The sequence below is a fragment of the Agelaius tricolor genome, unplaced genomic scaffold (genome assembly GCF_023055355.1).
Source record: "Agelaius tricolor isolate 1412-34295 unplaced genomic scaffold, bAgeTri1.0.p SCAF_17, whole genome shotgun sequence".
NCBI classification, from domain to species: Eukaryota; Metazoa; Chordata; class Aves; order Passeriformes; family Icteridae; genus Agelaius; species Agelaius tricolor.
This window is the reverse complement of record NW_027269277.1, coordinates 6,910,115-6,928,141: the sequence shown is the minus strand read 5'-3', so window position 1 is coordinate 6,928,141 and position 18,027 is coordinate 6,910,115. Positions and strand designations below refer to the sequence as shown.

Sequence of the window (18,027 nt, the reverse complement as noted above, 5' to 3'; positions counted from 1 at the left end):
CAGTCCCTTGTCCCACCAGCTCCCTCGTGCTCTCCCACAGTGCCCAGAGCTTCTGGAGCACCTCTGTCCCACTCCTGCACCCTTAATTCCCCTCTCATTCCCCCAGGAAGGGCTTTGCCCCCATGCAGGACATGTCTGACAAACTGTCAATCCCATGTGCTCACTTTCCAGCTGAAGGCACAGGGCTGAGCTCCAGCCTTGCTTTGGTTGCCCCAAAAACACAACCACAGCCTTTAAGGGTGATGCAAACTCCATATGAAGGGGGTGGGAGGGAAGCTGTGCAATCCCACAGAAATTCAGCTGCCCCTCCATATCCCTCCTTGCTGCCCATCCAGCTCACCCTACCCATGCTCCTTCTGTGTTTTAATACAGGAGGGGGAAAAAAAGAGGAAAAAAATAAGAAGTGACCAGAAGCAAAAAGAGTCCTCAAAGGCAAATGTTTTCTATTACAGCACTGGTTCTTTCAGGGCCTTTGATGTTGCTTCTCCCACACAGAGCTGTTTCTTTCACAGTCTGTTCTTGCACATGAACAAGATGTTACACGTACTCTACACAGCACATCCTCAGCTCTTATTCAAAGTATATTTGTCCCAACTCACTGTACTTTGTAACATTTTTCAAACCAGAACTCATGCATCATAGGCACAGAGGAATTTTTATTCTAGTTCCCCTTTTCATATTTAATTTTCTTCCAAATTCTTGGAGGTTCTGGTCATAAATAGGAAAGTGTTGACATTAACTAGGGTTGAGAGAGAGCTGTTAAGTTCATGGCAGTAGATTAATTTTTCCAAAATGTTAGGGGCTTGTAGAACTTTGTCAGAGGCTAGATCCAACATTTTTATTTAGATACTGGATTAGTTAACTTCCATTACATTCTTTATTTTACTTGGGCCCACAGTTTTTAGTACCACCTGCTTCCTACCTGCCTATCACAAGCCTTAACTTTTGCATACTGAAAAAATTATTGAGCACACATTGCATTGATAAACGATTACAGTTCTCATGATAAATTTAAATTGAAAATTATTTGAGGGAAGGAAAATATTTTTGTTCTAGCACAATGGGGTTTTCATAATCTGTGTTATAAACTATCCAAACACAAGTAATAGCTGGGAGCTTCTGCCAACTTACTCAACTTTGGTGGTAGTTCAAAAGTGGTGCCAGGAGGTTTCATTAGGTCATGGAGGGGTTAAAGCTACTCATCTTCTGAAAAAAATCTCATGTCATTGTCTCCAAGATTCATTTAACTCATATTGTCAATTAGGACTTACTTCTGCATAAACTATATCCAAACATCTTGCAGAATCAAAATACAATGGAAATTCTTCCAGAAAATATCACATCTGAAAAATAATCAAAAATACCAAATTTTCTTATACCCCAAGATAAGAGACAGGCAAGAGACCACCAGGAATTTTACCACAGCTATTCAGTAAGATAGGCAACCTATAGTAATTAAATCATAATTGTGTTTGTATAGAAGGTAATAAAATTTTATGGCCCTCAGAAATAAGCTAAGGAAGAACAAGAGTGTTTGAACTCTTGTACAGTGTAAGATGATGCTTTTTGGACAGAGAGCTGGTGTCACTCACTGTCCTGTTGAATCACAGGGACTGTCACTGCAAACTTAGGCAGAGACCAAGAGAGACCTGGCCTGGTTTGTTAGAGATGAACAAATTTTGTGGTCTTTCAGTAATAAATTCTTACTTTACAGTAAGAAGACTTTGGAGGTGGAAGCACATTGGGTTTTCTTGCTGCTACTAAAAATATGCTCAGAAGAATATTGCCTGTGTTTAGAAAAGGAGCCTGGTATCAAACCAGCCAAATTGGTTCACTAAAAATAGGCATTTCTTTGTTCTGTGTTTTCAGGTCTCATTTCTTTTAAACCCCCACAGTCTTTTGTGATCATCCAAGCTAACTTGCATTCTTTGTTAATAGCAAGAACCCACCTCCTTTCCATCTCCAAACTTCATCATGCAAGAACAACAAACCAAAAGCTCCAGGTTTAAAAAGAAAATGCTGGCCCTGCCGTGATAATCAGAGGCAAGACTCAAACCATAAGGCTTTAAGATCTAAGAGCAAGTAATAAAAAGCAGCTTGAATGCAAAAAGGGCTTGGATTGAAACAAGAGACTTCCGCCAAGTGCCCAGTCCACTCTGAAGGGATGAAGGATAGCCTGGAGGTGCAGGGACCCTTTGCAGTGGTTTCTGTGCCTTTGCATTTGTAGGAACAGCAGCCCTGTCCCTGCAGCAGGAAGCAAACCCCAGCTGCCACCCTTAAACCAGCTCTGCAGCTGAATTACTCCCTCAGAAAACAGACTTGCCCTAAAAAAGATCTACTTCTGATTTTAGCCTGATGACAAAGGTCCTTGTTGGGACCTTTGGGAATTAGATAACCAGCCCTGAAGGAAACCCAAACACCAAACCCTCCTCAAAACCAGCTGGAACTGAGAGAATGCCACTCCAATTCTGATGGGCAAGCACAGCTCCCTCTTTTTGGAGTGGATTAAGGAACACAGCCCTAGACTTGCCCACAAGGAACCTTTTCCTCTAAGTCTGAACAGAGCACCATGAAAAATCTCAGTTGTCTGAAGAATGCATTTTTTCCTTTGAAAATTAGCTGAGTAAGATTAACTCAAGGCTAAAACTCTTCATTTATCATTAGGGGAGCACATCACTGCTTCCTTCTCACTGGGTCTTCTGTTACCTCCAATGACCCATCTTACACTGAGTTTGCTAAGGATTACTTCACAAGCCTCAAGAGAGAGTAAAATACTCAATGATGGGCAAAGGCAAAGATCCTTCCCATCTCCTATGGACAGCTGCCATTCATGTAATAGCTTTGGAATACAAGGGGCAGTTTGTATAGCTCCAAAAATATTCCTTGACCTTTACTCCAAAAAAAAATCAAATGCAACAGGCCTACGACTTCATGAAATTCTTGAACTCATGTTAATGCAAAGCTTTTTTATTATGAAGTTACCAGGAAAATTATATGCTGATGAAATTCCTTCCAGGAAAAACACGTTCTCATCTTTGTTGTCACACAATGTATTAGCAGGGTCTACAGATAAGAATGTGAATATTTGCAAAAAATCATTTCCCTGGGCCAGTCTATTGTGTTTGTGCACCAGAACCTCAGTTCCAAATCTGCCTGAGCCTGCTCAAGTTCCACCTCTGCAAACAGCCCCCAACACAGACCTGCCTGGAGAAACATGCCAAGATAAAGCCTTGCATTTAAAATGTTTTTAGCATTTTGAATTATTAAAATGATTCTCTATTTTTATCATGACTTACAAAATAATTTTTAAAAAATCTCACTTTAGTGCTTTTATGCAGTATAGAGTTCCTCGAGCCATTCAAAAATGAGTTTTCCAATAAAGTCTGCAGGACTCAGATTTACATCCTCACCCACTGACAGTTTAATTACTTCCATTGTAGGAGAAAGTATTTAATCACATACAGTCAGAAGAACAGCCCCTTAAATACAGGCTTTTGGGCCCATGATCCCCCAATTTGAAATTCAATGAAGGAGAATGAAACATGCAAACTGTGATCCATTTCCTGATGCAGAACACTTGATATTATCAAAACATACAGAGTTCCACAGCTGACACACACATTTTTCTAAACCATTGGTGAAATTCTTCCAGCATTTTAAACCCATGAAACGAGGATTCAGTGTGCTCTGGATATAATCTAAAGGCAGTGCTGGTCAATGAGCTGTGCAAAGACCATTGCTGTAATGCTGTGCTAATTAACATATTAAAAATAGTCCATCTAAAATGCTGCTTGAATTACACAGGTATTTTAACTTAGTTCTCAACTATTACAACGTTAAAGGTAACTCATCACTGCGATTCTCAGCAAAAGATATGCACTAATGATCCCTTTTAAAAAGAAGGAAGTGGGGGAAAGACAGGAATTCTCAGACACTCATCACGGCAATTCAGCCACAATAAGTCTGGTGAAGTCATAAAAACCAGTTGTTAAATGTCAATAGTTATACATTAAAGCTGACTACTAGCACCAGCTGGCCTTCTTTCCCAACTGGTGTCTAATTCCCTCGGACAAAGGCAGGTAACAAATGCAGAAATGCAACTTCTAGTCAGTTTTAGAGTATGCTGCAGTATCAATGAACCCTCTAAGCAGTGGCAACTCAAAGGCAGTGAAGAGCAAGAATCAATAATCAGCATGTTAGAAAACTGTTTCAAAATTAGCAAGTAGTGCTAAGAGTGTGAAAGAGAACCTGGGCCCGTTACACAGCAACATCCATTTGTTCTGAAACAACAGACACAGCGAGAGTGGGCATTATGGATATATTTTATATTTTATAAAAGAGCAATGTCTTGTACAAGACCTTCCAAGAGTGGGGAATAGCCAGAACACTACAAAAAACTGCTGTAACAAGAGTGACTGTTTGTGCGCTTGCTTTATGCAGCTTACATTCGAATGTTTACAGAGGCCAGCACTCAGAAAGGACTCTCCACTAACAAACAAATCTGGAATACATCAATTGTACAGGTAAATCAGCCAAAATGAAGCAATAGCTATGCTCTTCTCAGGTTTAAGAAAGCATGCAAGAGGTTTCCCCCTCCTGGCACCCCTCAGATTTCCACATCACAGTACCAGTAAAAGCACGGTGGAAGGGAAGCGGGGCACAGGTAAGGGGTTGGATTTCATCACAGACTGTTTATCAATATTTTGCAAATGGAAAAGCAGCCTTCCTTAAGCACCAAGAAGGCAGAGAAGATACAGACATGAATAAAAAAGTAATTAAGCGACTTAAGACATCAAAAGTTCAAGAAATAGCACTGTGCATATACAAACAAAATTAACATTCAATACTGTAGAGCTCATTTAAAAATGGCACCAATGGACAATATTTTGCAATATGCACATTTATTTGAAGTGGGGAACTAATGTTCCACAGGTGGAAATGATCATACAAATAATAGTGCCACTGTTGGCCCGTTCTGGTACTTCTTACAATTTAATGGAAACACTTTTAAAAATAATCTGGTATGTACATGTCTTCTGGATACCCAACGGCTTCTTCAGAACAGAAAAAACTACAGTTCTCCCCCTCCCTTTTAGCCAGACAGTATTGCCAGAGATTGTGCTCACATCTAAAGCACATAACCTTACTTTAAATTCAGTGCTATTTTCTTTCAGAAAGATCACAAGTTGTACTTTTAGGTAACAAAAGCATTTATGTTACAAACATTCAAAAATGGAAGCTTATGATTCTGGCAGACAACGTTGCGTATTAAATACAAACCAGCCAGCAATTACTGAACATAAAAAACTTATTCAATCATAAAAAAATACTATAATTCATCACCACAGACTTTTTACAGAGTTATAAATAATAAATAGCATAACACAGTAGATTACAAACGGATTTATTTTGCCCCGTTATAGTCTTTAAAAAGTAAAATATCTGTTTCTACCTCAGACTGACCAAGGTATTGTATCAAGACTACTCATAGCTCAAAGGGAACTCCTTCACCAAGCAATTTGCAGAGCTTGTATCCAATCCAAAGCCTTTCCTAAGGAATCCAACGTTTGCTGAGCTGTTTGCTCTGCTCATGACCAGGAAAGGGACAAACCCTGCCCCGAGCAGCTGCAAAGGGTCTCACCCTGGCTGCCCCTCAGAGCTGGGGCTGCCCCAGCACCTCCACACCTCACAAGGAACACAAAGGGAAGCAGCACCCCCGACAGGCTTGGTAAGCACTCTATAAACAAGCTGTACACAAAGGACTTTCCCCACCCACCCCTCTGGTTTACATTCCATAATTTTGTAACAATGTCCCCTAAGGCACAAAAATACTTATGACCTCAATGCCACAGGAGACATCGATGGTGCCATACATGGTTCTCCTACACAGTAGTTTAATTAACTTAGTTATCTGCACTGTATGTCTTCAATCGAGGAGTGGATTATTTTTTTTCTGGCCAAATCTTGCTGAATAATGACCTTATTTCATACAATCTGTAGGACAAATGTTCTGGGAAGAGAACTATGCAGCTAATTTAATTGTTTGCAGAGTATTATTATTTCTTCACTGATGGCAAAAGTGACAGTCATTAGTTATTTTGCTGTGGGGTTTTTAGTTGAATGTAATAGAGTGAGATTTCCACACTCAATGTGGTCTTCTATAAATGAATTCATAAAAATGACTAGCAGCACTAAGGAAATAAAATATTTTTTCTCCCTTCCATAAAGGAATTTGAGGCTAGTGACTGAAAAAAAAAAAAAAAAAAAAAAGCAAGAGTAATTTTGCTCAATAGTAGAAGTGCCAGAGAATAAATTAGTATTTTCAAATCCTTCCAAACCAAGTTATTTCCCTAGACATAGTGACCGTGATAATGATAGAAGTACATTCCTAAAAATTGCAACACTAATAGGTAGATACCTATTCCTGGAATCAAAAAGTGTATGCAAGTTCCTGAAAGCAAAAGTTAGTATAATATCAGCAGACATCTTGTTTAAAAAATAAATTCGCAAAACCAGACATTAATATGGTCTACAATGTCCATTAAATGGATAAATTAAAAAAAAAATCACTGGAAAGTAGCCAAGGATTACAGTAACAACAATTTTTCCTTTTAATAAACCTCATATGAATGGTTCAAGGATCAGAGTTCATTTCTCTGTACGAGTGTACAGGAAGGGGACAGCACAGCCAGACACTGACTCAGGACTTGGTAAAGTCACTTGGGTGAGAAATCATCCATGAGAATGAACGAGGAGCAGGAGTTGGAGCACGTCACTGGAGACTCCGTGGTGATGCTGCCTTTAGTCAGGGAATCGGAGGAGGAGCCGACGCTGCTGCTGCTCCCGTCCAGAATATCCGAGGACAGGCTGGGGAAAGGGAGAAAGGTCCTTTAGTGCAGGGCCACGGGGCTCTGAGCAAAGCCTCCCCCTTGGACAGCACTTGTAGGAGACCTATACTACCACTCAGTCTTCACTGCAAGACTGGCAGCCCTGAAAACTCCTTGTTTTCTGTAGCATGTTAGAGATATTCCTGCTCCTCATGGGAACGAGGAGCAGAATTATTGGGTTTTTATAACATGCAGAATCAATTATGAAGCTGGTTTTAATCATAGAAGGGAGGTGACAACAAGTAAATATAAAAACTTAAAATCTTATAGTAAAGGAAAAATAATAAATTAATCAGTAATGCAGCAAAGATGTCACTAATTAGCTGGTATGCTCTTTAACATGGCACTACTCAAATCAAGATTGAAACCTATTTTTCTCACAGAATTCCTGGGTTTGGATTTTGCAGTCTAGATACAAGATCCCAGAAGGCACATAAATTGATGCTTTTCCAATTTAGAGGGAAGCAACATGAAAAAAACCATCTAGGCAGTTTCAAGTCCGTAGTGAAATTCTGAAATTACAGCAGTAACAGCTGATATTTTTGAATACTTAGTCTCTGACTCAATAAAAAAAAAACCTTGGTATTTTATGATTGTAATAAAGAAAGATAAGACTAAAAATCATGAACTTAGGGACAAGAACAATTAAGTACCCACACACATTTTCTAAGTATTCAGTGAAGTGCCACAGACACCGTATGATCACTGCCTACAACATATTGTAAGGATGAACTGAGGTAACTTTGCTTATGAATCAACAGGGATTTGTAACAATTATATTCAGTGTAAAAGCTTTGATACCCAAAATCTAGGCTAGAGTCTGTTCAGGAAGAATTGATCAAAGGAGAAGGACCATTGTCACAGGACACCACCACAGGAGAGCTTCCATTATTACACATCCACAAGATACACACAATGTATTTTTTTCCTGGAAAAAAAACAACTAGAAAACTTGTGATAAAAGCACATTCCCTGTTCTGGCATTTCAGGGCACGTGAAATATTTTACCATGAACTGAGATCTGTCAGATGTGTAACATCTGGAGAAAGCATGTTGGTTGTTCCTTGGAAAAGTCTCTTTGGCTGACTTTCAGTTTCCATTTCACCTAAGGAAAACAGTGCAAACAATCAAACTCACTTGAGTCTCTGCAATATACTTTTAATATTTGCCTGCTGTAAAAGAGAAGTTTGACCTACAACACTCCAAGGTTGCATTTGTAACACCAGTTCTCTAATTCAGCCAACCAAGCACCTGGCTAAGACATTAATTTGATGATAGCTTTTGTTAGACCATCCAGTCCATCCTTAGCTAAAATTCCAGCAGTATCTGAGGGGCTACAATGATCTCAAAGACATAAAACTTGCTACTTGTACTGCAATCAGACAAAATAATCCAAAGCAAACTAATTACCATGACTTATTTTAAGTAAACAGTTGAGATGAGGTAACTGATATAAGTGAAAATACGAAGTTTAAAATTGTTAGTGATTGTGAAAATAAGAATGACAGCTGGGTTCAGTTTCACCCTCCCCTGTACAATGAATTCTGATGCATGGGTACACCTTTGCAGGAAAGCTGAATGGAATAAATCTGTAATGTGGAAGCATTTCCACTTACTCATCATGGATCAGACTATCTTTGTACCTGTAATCATCTACAGACATTAAGAGATTAAATATGATGGGGAGAATTCATGTAATCTCTTTAGTATAATCTGCACTGAGGATGAGCTGGCTCACTAATAGCTGCTCTACAACACACATTTGAAAATATCATGAACTTGAAAATAAATTTTAAAAACCCAAACCCTCTCACCTACAGTATATTTTCATTCTTACTTTGGGGGAAAAAAGCATGAAATGGGAACAATTTTTCTGGCTTTTACCTACACTGGGCAGCAGTTGCAGAGTCAGTTCAAAAACCTGACAGAAGCTGAACATTACACCAAACCAGTCTATACATTCTGCAACAGAATCACACTGCTACATTTATAGAGGACTGGTAACTTCCAAAAGTCCCATTTCCTTCACCCCACAGGGATATATTCCTATCTTAAGGCAAGGAATAATTGGTTCTAGCAAGCAGAATGGGCAAAAAACATTTATAAAATACTTGGTCATGCAGAAAAATTAACAAAACACCAACACTTTTGCCCCTTAAATTTCACAGAGACAAATCTGCACTGCTACAATACATTGCAGGGTCCACCAATATAAATCCCCTATGGCAGTGAAAAGTTCTTCTGTTCATGGCTTTCCTTCTCCTACTGTAAATCTATGGCTGAAATTCAGAAAAAACCAGGACCACATATTTAGGAAAAGAAACTAAGTTGATTTATATGGATTAGATGATCCAAAATTAAGCAGCATTTTGAAAATTCCTTGATATTTCAAGAAAGATAAGGAAAACTCATACCTCCACTTTGTAAAAGATGTGCCATGGGAGCACATGGATTTGGTGAGGAAAGGCCAGTCTGTCTACCTGCACTGCTTTTACAATTTGTGTAAAGTGTAAGTGTGGATATTTATTCCTTATTGATCATTTAGTTTGATAAACTTTTGATCAATTTTAGTGCCTCTAAAATTCACAGAAAATAAAAACCAAGATAGAACTGACATCTATGAGAAAACTTCTCTCTCTCCACTGTCAAATCAGTATCAGTTAGATAATGCTCTTTATCTGACAGGACAAGCAGTACTTAAAAAAAAAGCCAAACAAAACCAGTAACTTTTCTCAAAGCCTAAATGTAAGTCTTGTACAATAAAAGGATGTTTTTGGTGCAGTTAAGAATGCCTAAGTTAAAAAAAAAAAAGGCAGAAAGGACAAGCACAGCTAAAGCTACACTTTAAGAATATCTCATTTTTACAGTTCTACTGTGGAGATTTGTTTGAGGATGTTACTTGTAAATCTGTAAAAAGGAACAGTTCCAGCAAAGAATGCATTTTCCTCCTTCAGGAGGAGAGGGCACTGATCTATTCCATTTCTCTAAACACTCACCTTCTGAACTCTCAGAGTGAAAACAAACATTCAGTACTAAGTTTAGAAGATACTGCATGATAAGCAACATTCCTAAGATGATCTGAAGGGTGTGCACTGTTCACTGGTACTTGGAGGAATGTTTTGAACATTTGTAAGCTCTGACATTTAATCTGATGTATAACAAAGTTTGCATCTGTCAAACAGTAGCTGTTTTTTAAGTTTTTCATTCCTGTGTTTTAGATTAGCTACTTTACATTGTATTTTTGAGTTATGCTAGGCAAATTCCAGTTCACTGTGGATACAAGTGCATTATATTTACAGAATAACAACAACAAAAGAAGTATCCAGCTAGAAAACGACATCCATATTAAGGTAAGGTAAATACACCTACCTTTTCTTTTTATGGGGCCAAGAACACTGGGCCTGATACAGTTGATTGGACTTTGACTCCTCCTGCTGAAGAGAGAATACTGAGAGTCAGGCCTGTAAAGGTTCCAGTTTGCATCAAATCAACACAACCACAGCATATTAAGAATTCTTTAAAACTATTCCTGCACAACTGGAATTCTTGTGGAATCTAAATGCATAGATAACAAATAAGGGCTGCCTATTAGAGCAAATTATCTGCCACAGAAAGCTGTCGATTTTCTAAGGTCATCTCCTTCCCTTAGTGAATCACATCCTCATTTCAATCCTTTTCCAAATTTTGCAGTTTATTTATGTAAAAACAATCTGCTGACAAAGTTAATTTGAAATACCTGAGGACTTCCCCCCAAGTTACCAAGTCCAGTTTAAAGTTGACACATGCTCTATAAGAGCACACACATAAAGCTGCCATTGGTAAAGGTTGAACTGTCAGAGCATTTTTATATGGCAATGCTTTGGCAGTTGTAAAACTGAAATCTCTTTTAATGCCTTAACATCAGCTTGAATTCATCTTTGGCTTAAATTCCAATGTTAGCAGGACAGAGACTCATTTCTTACTTGCAGAATCGCCTTGTTGGACTGGGAATAGGGCTTGGAGGTAATCCATTACTGCTCACAAACATTTGCAATGATGGTGAAAAACATTGCTGCAGGAAGAAAGTTCAAATAAAGATAATTGAGAATTTCCTTTAAAATACTCAGATGTGACACTCCACCCTCCCAAACAAACATCCCCTATTCTATTCCCTTTTTATTCTTAAAGAAAAGCTAGCAACAGATTACTCAGACTACCAAATATAATCTTACAAGTATTAGAATTTAACTTAAAAAACATACTGGCCCATGCAATTCTGCTCAGATTAAGCTAAAATTGAAAACCACAAGAGAAGTAAAATTGAAATCGACACTGTTCTCTAAATAAGAGAATTGTTTCTGTTCTTTGTTACATTTAGAAACAGCAGTACAGTACTCAGGACTTACTTCTTTCAAGGGGCTTTTGAAACAAACAAGTTGAGTTTACTCAAAATACATCTGCCCTGAAAACTGACAATATTCCAGAGTAAAACAGAATATTTAGCTCTGTGATTCTGCAGCTAATTTGAGTTTAGTCCACGAATGCTTCTAGCTAAGCACAAAAATCTTTCTGTCAAGTTATCTGCTAGTGCTTTACAGTCAGAATTCCAAAGGTGCAGAACCAGCTGGCAGCATCAGTGTTTTCCCAGAACACATTTACCTAGCCTCATACATGGCTGCTACATGCACCAGTCTGGTGGGAGCACAGAGATTGCTCCATTTCTGTACAAAAGCAGAATCACACAAGAGGTGCCAACAAGGTCAAGCAGCTCATCTTCAAACCCAATGCCAGCTTCTCTGTGCTACATTTCAGTTTTCCAGTCCTCACTGGAAAGGTGGTTTATCTAACATCCAGCTCTTTCTCTGGCATCTGCCACCAATTTTCAGTACAAGTTCAACACACCCATATCTTCCTTCAGAGAACATTTGTGACTTCCTTTCCATAACTGATGGACACATTTTCATCTCTCACCATACAGATTTGGAGTCCAATTTTGGTGCTTGTTCCCCAAAATCCCCTCACTTCTGCACCTGGAGATGCTGTCCATGACTATTTTCATGACCTGTTCCAGCTTCCCTTGAACCAGAACCCCAACCCACCCAGCACAGCAACTAAAATACTCCAGTGTTTCACTGCTTAAACTCTGCAGGCTCCCAGATGGCAACCATTTGATTCTAAGAAACCAACAAAATATGGATTTGGCTTTCTTGGTGCTTGTTCAGTTGTGTTGCTCAGGGGTTTTTTAAACTATGAAACAATTTGTGAAGTTACAAATCCTGACAGTTTAGCTTGGTCCAGAATTCTGAAATATTGTCTCAGCCTGGTATTTCACTTATCCTACCTTTCCTATTCCTCTTGTAGGTGAAGGTGCAGGTGAAACTGGAACGAAGTCTATTCTCTTTGGGGAAAAAGATTTCTCAGACTTGTCCAAGTCATTGTCGCTCTGTGAATACAAAGATTCAGATTTAACACTGGCACAGGACATTACCTTGAAATCCAAGGCACAACCTTCTAATGGAAAGTCATTGGGTCAAATGCACAAAGTAGCTAAAGCAGATGGGCTTAAATTCTTCTTAAATTATTTTCACAGTTAATTCCTCTCTTTCCCTTAAATTCGTCATTTGAGTGTAAAAGTGGAATTAAATAGGAAACATCTATAAAAAGATTACCAGGCTCAAGCTTTCCTCCCATGACTGGCTTATCTGCATTGCTGTCTGCACTTCCCTAGAATACAAAAAACCCCATCAGTAGCTACAAAGAGGATAACTCTGGCTATTTTATCACCTTCTTTCAGTAACACTCACCTTTCATGTGCTGCTTCTCTGTTCATTAAATCCACTCCTTCTTCCTGCAAGAGATAAATGTCCTAAGTTTTCCCATAACATTTGACTCATCACAGGTACTTGAAAGAACTCTTGTGATTCCATTATTTGCCATCAGGATTGAAAAATGAACAGCAGAGCCATTACACAGAGAGACAGGACAGCCACCAGTCCAGCTCATTGCTTCTCTCAAATGAAATACTTCTAAGATGCAAGGTAGCTTAAACACAACAATAAGCCTTGCAAGGCCACTTCCTTGTTGGAATTAACTCTTAAGAAATATCAGTTTTCTTTAGTACTTGAAATACTCAATAGGAAAGAAACCCCCACTTCAATATCATACAGTACTCTTCATTCTGTTACTGAACACACAGATAAAAACTCCACTTACCCTCCTGATCTGATGAAGTCGGCTGCTAGGAATACGAATAGGAGATGATGACAAAAACTGGGGAAAAAAGTGACAGCCACAATGATTAAATCACACACAACTGCTTGCATGCACACTGTTTACCATCAGCTTCATTCTTAGGGAGTTCAAAATGAGCTGCACAGCTACATGTGGATGACTCAAACAATGTTGCAAAAAAGCAAACACCGACCTTCAAGAGAAAAGACTTGTTTTACCACTCACAAATTCCTTGTATCACTCAGCAAGTGGCACGGATCTGACTTGCAGGCAGATACTGCTCAGCATCTCCAGTGCACAAATAGCTACAGATGCCATTTAGACAAGGGAGATACTACAAATGAAACTGTGATTGTTACACAATTCCCCACTGCCCAGGATATGACAAACTCCTGCAGGACACCTTACTCAACCTGCTGGCTATGGGAAAGAGAAATCTCAGTGCTTCAACCCAGTCTTGAACAACACTCCCTAAAGCTTAACTTCTGCAAGTTTTCAATTGTGTGCAATTTTATGCATTTAATTTCTCTGGAACTCTTAACACCACATATAAATGGGCCAACAGCTCCCACTCAGGATGGCCGTGTGTCCAGTGTCACACCTACTGACATGCTCCAAAATTCTGGATTCTTAAGAAGTCTCACAACAGAAGACTTTGAATTAAAAATCCTTGTCATGTTTCCTGAACAGAAGACACGGAGGAAACTTATGTCAGGACTTCAAGGTTTTGAGAAAAGCAATATTCAATCTTCACTATCCTCAGATATGACAGAAAAATTTCAGTGGAAGGAGCACAGAAATCCCTCACCTGACGAGGAGAGGGTAGAAAAAAAGAAATGGAACATTTCTGAAAAGTTAAACAACTGCAGTAGTGTTTAACTACTACCAGAGAGCAACAAATAAATTTCTCTTCTTTCAGTGATTTTCTGAGGTCTGGTGTTCTGCCTTTGCAAAAAAAGAGCACTATGTCAAACAGGTCAACAAAAACTGTGACAGTCCATTTTCAGAACACAGTAAAACACTCTTTCAAGTGTGTTTTAATTCTGACAGCATTTTACTCTTCTAACAGAGGCTTAAATTAACTTTAAAATTTGACTTAATATGGGGAGTCACATAAAACGTCAACTACTCTTGTCTTCTTGGGGACAGTCAACACACCAGTATTATTTCAGTATACATTGCAGCGAGGGGTGAAAAAATGCTTATTCTGCAGCTTGGAAGTTTGCTAGAATACTTAGTGCAAATACAAATCAAGTTTAACTTCATTTCTCTACTCCAATTATTCCCTGTAGTGTGTAAACATGACATGCTTAAGATTCCTCACCATTCCATGGCGGCTCATAACTGTTGTGCTGTTCCTGCGAGTCCGCAACACGTAAGGCTGAAACACCTGGGAGTTGTCACTGCAGGGGGAGAAAACAAAGTTTTGTGAACAGCTTTTTTGGGTGCGCCTTACTTAAAGCTCCACAGTGCTGTGACACGCGCTGCAGCCTCCAGAGCGCTGCAAACACCATTTTATTTGAACGGGAGCGCTGCTGTCGCCGGGAGCGCGGCGAGCAGTGGAAGGGGACAAGGGGGCACCGGCGGCCCCGGCCCCGCGGGACAAGGGACACGATCCACAGGCCGCTGAGAGAGCGCCGGGCCTGGCCCAGGCCCCCGGCGGGCAGCGGCGACCCCGGGGCTGGATGAGCCCCCCGGGCCCCTCACCTGAGCCCGTGGATGAGCGGGGCGCTGTTCGACCGCCTCAGGCCGCCGCCGTCGCCCGGGGCCGCGGCGCTCCCCGGCGGCAGCTCCAGGTCCAGCTCCATCTTCTCCTGAGCCATCGCGGCGGCGGCTCCGGCTCCTCCGCCCCGCCGCGGCGCCCATTCACTGCCGGCGGCCGCCGCGGCTCCTCGGGCCGCCGCTGCCCCGGCCCTACAGGCCCCGCGGGCGGCGCCGCGGGCTCAGCCCGGGGGCGCGCCGAGCCCGGCGGGGGGGGCGGCCGCAGCAGCGCCGCATCCCGGGGACGGCCCGGGGGCGGCCAATTCCTCCAGCGGCTGCAGACGGTGCCGCTGCCCGCGGTGGCGGTGGGAGCGGTCCCGCTGCTCCCGGTGCTTCCCTCGATGCCGACCGCGCTCCGCGCCCGCCGCTGCCGCGCACTACGCATGCGCGGGGATCGGGGCGCAAGCAGCACCGCCCGCCTCGAACGGCGCAAGCGCGGTGGCTCCGCACCCCGGCACTGCTTCGGCGGCGGGAGAGCTCCCGACAGCCCTCGGGGCCGGCGCGCGCACTGATTGGCTGTGGGAGGAGCGTGTGTGTGTTTGAAACGCCGCAACGGTCGCTAGGACGCGCGCGCCGCGGGGGCGTGGCCAGGCCGTGACCTGAGCAGGATCCGGGTTCGAGTCCCGCCCCGGTCACAAACCCGGCGCCGTTTGCCCGTCTCAGTGGGGAAAATGTTTTACAGCCTGCTTCAAGATTAGCTCCTGTCCGACCTGAGTCCCGCAGGCTTTCCCAGTGTTCTCCCTAGCTGCTGAAGCACGTACCAGGGCTTTGATTGCACTGAAAGTAGGCTCAGCATTCAGAAATCTGCTGTACAACTCATTATAAGACGTGATCCGAGATCTTGACAGTGTTCAGGTTTGGACTGACTTGTGCAAACCCACTCTAAGTGATCAAAGTATCAAAGTTTGTGTTTACTTTACAGTATTTTTCTGCAATAACTGTTGTACATATTTGTCTCACACATGCAGGGGGCTTCAGGGTCTTTCCCAGCACCAAATTTTAAAAGGTCTTAATTTTCCCCCTGGATAAAACAGTTCTTTGCCATAGTGCTAGGTATCGAAACTGTTAAGATAGAAAAGTTAGGGTTTTTCAACATTTCAACTACCTTAGTTGGGAATACACCTAGATGAATTATTCTCTCAAACAGTTGAGGGTAGATGCTTCTAGATAAGTGATTAGAACTCTTATTTCTGTACCTTAATATTTATTATAGTACCTCCTTACCTTTTTTGTTAATCAAGACTGACTCAAGCATATTCCATTTTTCTGTGTTTGGGGACTCTGTGTCTCATCAACTGCTGTTGATGCTTACATTTCTTTCACTGAAATGATACTATTAATGAAGAACTTTGTGCTGACATGCACAAAGATGCATGGAGTTAAAAGACCCACAAGATTGTATATAAAATATTTACAGGATTTTTTAATATGTATTTATATTGAAAAACCCAGAGAAAAAATCCTTATCTTGTACTACTACAGAGGAGAAATACCTTTTACAGTCCTGTGCCCCTTACACTATGGCCTACCACAGCCAATAATGACACCCTTCTGTGAGGTGGTACAGAATTGCCATCTCCTGCAAAGACTGAGAATGTAAACATGCAAATAATTTAACCTAATCTCTAATAATTGTGACCAGTCTGATTCATTGGAAAATTAGGATCTGCAGCTGTGAAAGGAATAGACTGTTAATCACCTTTTGCTGCCACCATTCTCTAAAAGCAATACAACACTTTTACAGAACCTACACCAAAATCCTTGTCTGGTGCTTCAGCACAAGCATTTCACAGCTTGGAACAGCTTCCATACCTTCATTTTCCATGGCTAGAATTGCCTAAAAGGCAATTCAGGTGAAAGTTCCTAGCAAAACTTCTAGTTCTGAATGGAAATCTACTCACAAATATGCTCGTTCTCTTAATACAAAAGCCACCTGCAGGATCTGACTACAGCACTAAACTATGTGGATTTTGCTATTTATTTTTATTGTGGAGATATTATATTATATCCTTGCCACTAAGGGCAGCAAACAGCTTCAAATGCCATGCACCAGGATACTGTTAAGGAAAAAAACAACAATATCCAAAATGTGGCTGAGAGCTCAAAATCATCTGCTCCATGTTCTCAAATTTTCCAGTGCCAGGCAGGCACATCATCCTGCTGTCTGACCAGGATTTACTGTAGCCAAGAGAACTTTAATGGGAATATATGTCCAAAGAAAACTGGGGACTGTCAGGGTGACCCTCAAAGGGCTGAGGAGGGTAATGAGGGAAAGGGAAAACTGTACTGTGGAACAGAACTATGGAAATGAGGAAACCACAAGTTGTTGAGTTAGATAACACCATGGCAAGAGGGGTTAAGAATGGAGAGAACATATTAAAAAGAGCCTTGGGAGGGTGAGGGATGGATATTCATAGTGGGGCAGCAGGGACTGAAAGAATGAGATACGTGAGTACAGTGATACAGAGGGACTGGTGGGCATGAAGTGGGTGATGTTGTGGGGGTATTTAATAGTGTCAGGGAAATACCCCTGTGGGTGAAATAAACACAGCCACAGTCACAAAATGCCATCAGCCTTAGATAAATTAGTAAGCATGGAGCCCATGAAAAAAATGTTTTAGCTTTCTATAATCTACCCTCTTTCTCTGGTTATTTCTGTTCCTAAAGACTGCCTGAAACTCTCACTATAAACAGATGAAGAGATGGAGCTCCGCTCCTGAGGAAAGGCTGGGACAAGTGGGATTGTTCAAACCGGAGAAGCTTTGGGATGACCTAATTGTGGCCTTCAGGTACTTGAAGGAAATTTACAGGAAAGATGGAGAGAGATTATTTACAAGGGCCTGGATTGACAGGACAAGGGGGAATGGCTTCAAATCAAAAGCAAGCGGGTTTAGACTGGATGTTAGGAGGAAGTTGTGCCTGGAAGTGTCCAAGGCTGGGTTGGACAGGGCTTGGAGCCACCTGGGATGGTGGAAGGTGTCCCTGCCCATGGCAGGGGATGGATCAAAATGGTTTTTAAGGTCCTTTCCAATCCAAACCATTCCATGATTCTAGGGTTAATGCCCTATTAAGGCAAACCAGATTCCTCACTTCTTTCCAAGAGTTAGGAGCCTCAGCACTGTCCACCAGCCGGTGTGGCACTGCCCTTCCAACCTATTTCACCACAACC

General features: G+C 41.3%; 1 protein-coding gene and 1 non-coding gene across 2 annotated transcripts; both read right to left on the bottom strand.

Moving 5' to 3' along the window:
* Positions 1-4,304: 4,304 nt before the first annotated feature.
* PABIR2 (PABIR family member 2) lies at positions 4,305-15,210 on the bottom strand. The gene is made up of 10 exons (XM_071442293.1): positions 14,805-15,210; positions 14,422-14,500; positions 13,080-13,136; positions 12,671-12,714; positions 12,536-12,590; positions 12,208-12,309; positions 10,850-10,938; positions 10,257-10,321; positions 7,896-7,992; positions 4,305-6,867 (listed from the first exon to the last, which is right to left on the bottom strand). Exons 1-10 carry the CDS (start codon positions 14,918-14,920, stop codon positions 6,717-6,719), a joined length of 855 nt encoding a protein of 284 aa, XP_071298394.1. The 5' UTR covers positions 14,921-15,210; the 3' UTR covers positions 4,305-6,716.
* Positions 6,939-7,082, bottom strand: LOC139597528 (small nucleolar RNA U109). The gene has a single exon (XR_011681631.1). It is a non-coding gene; the product is annotated as a small nucleolar RNA U109 (small nucleolar RNA).
* Positions 15,211-18,027: the final 2,817 nt, after the last annotated feature.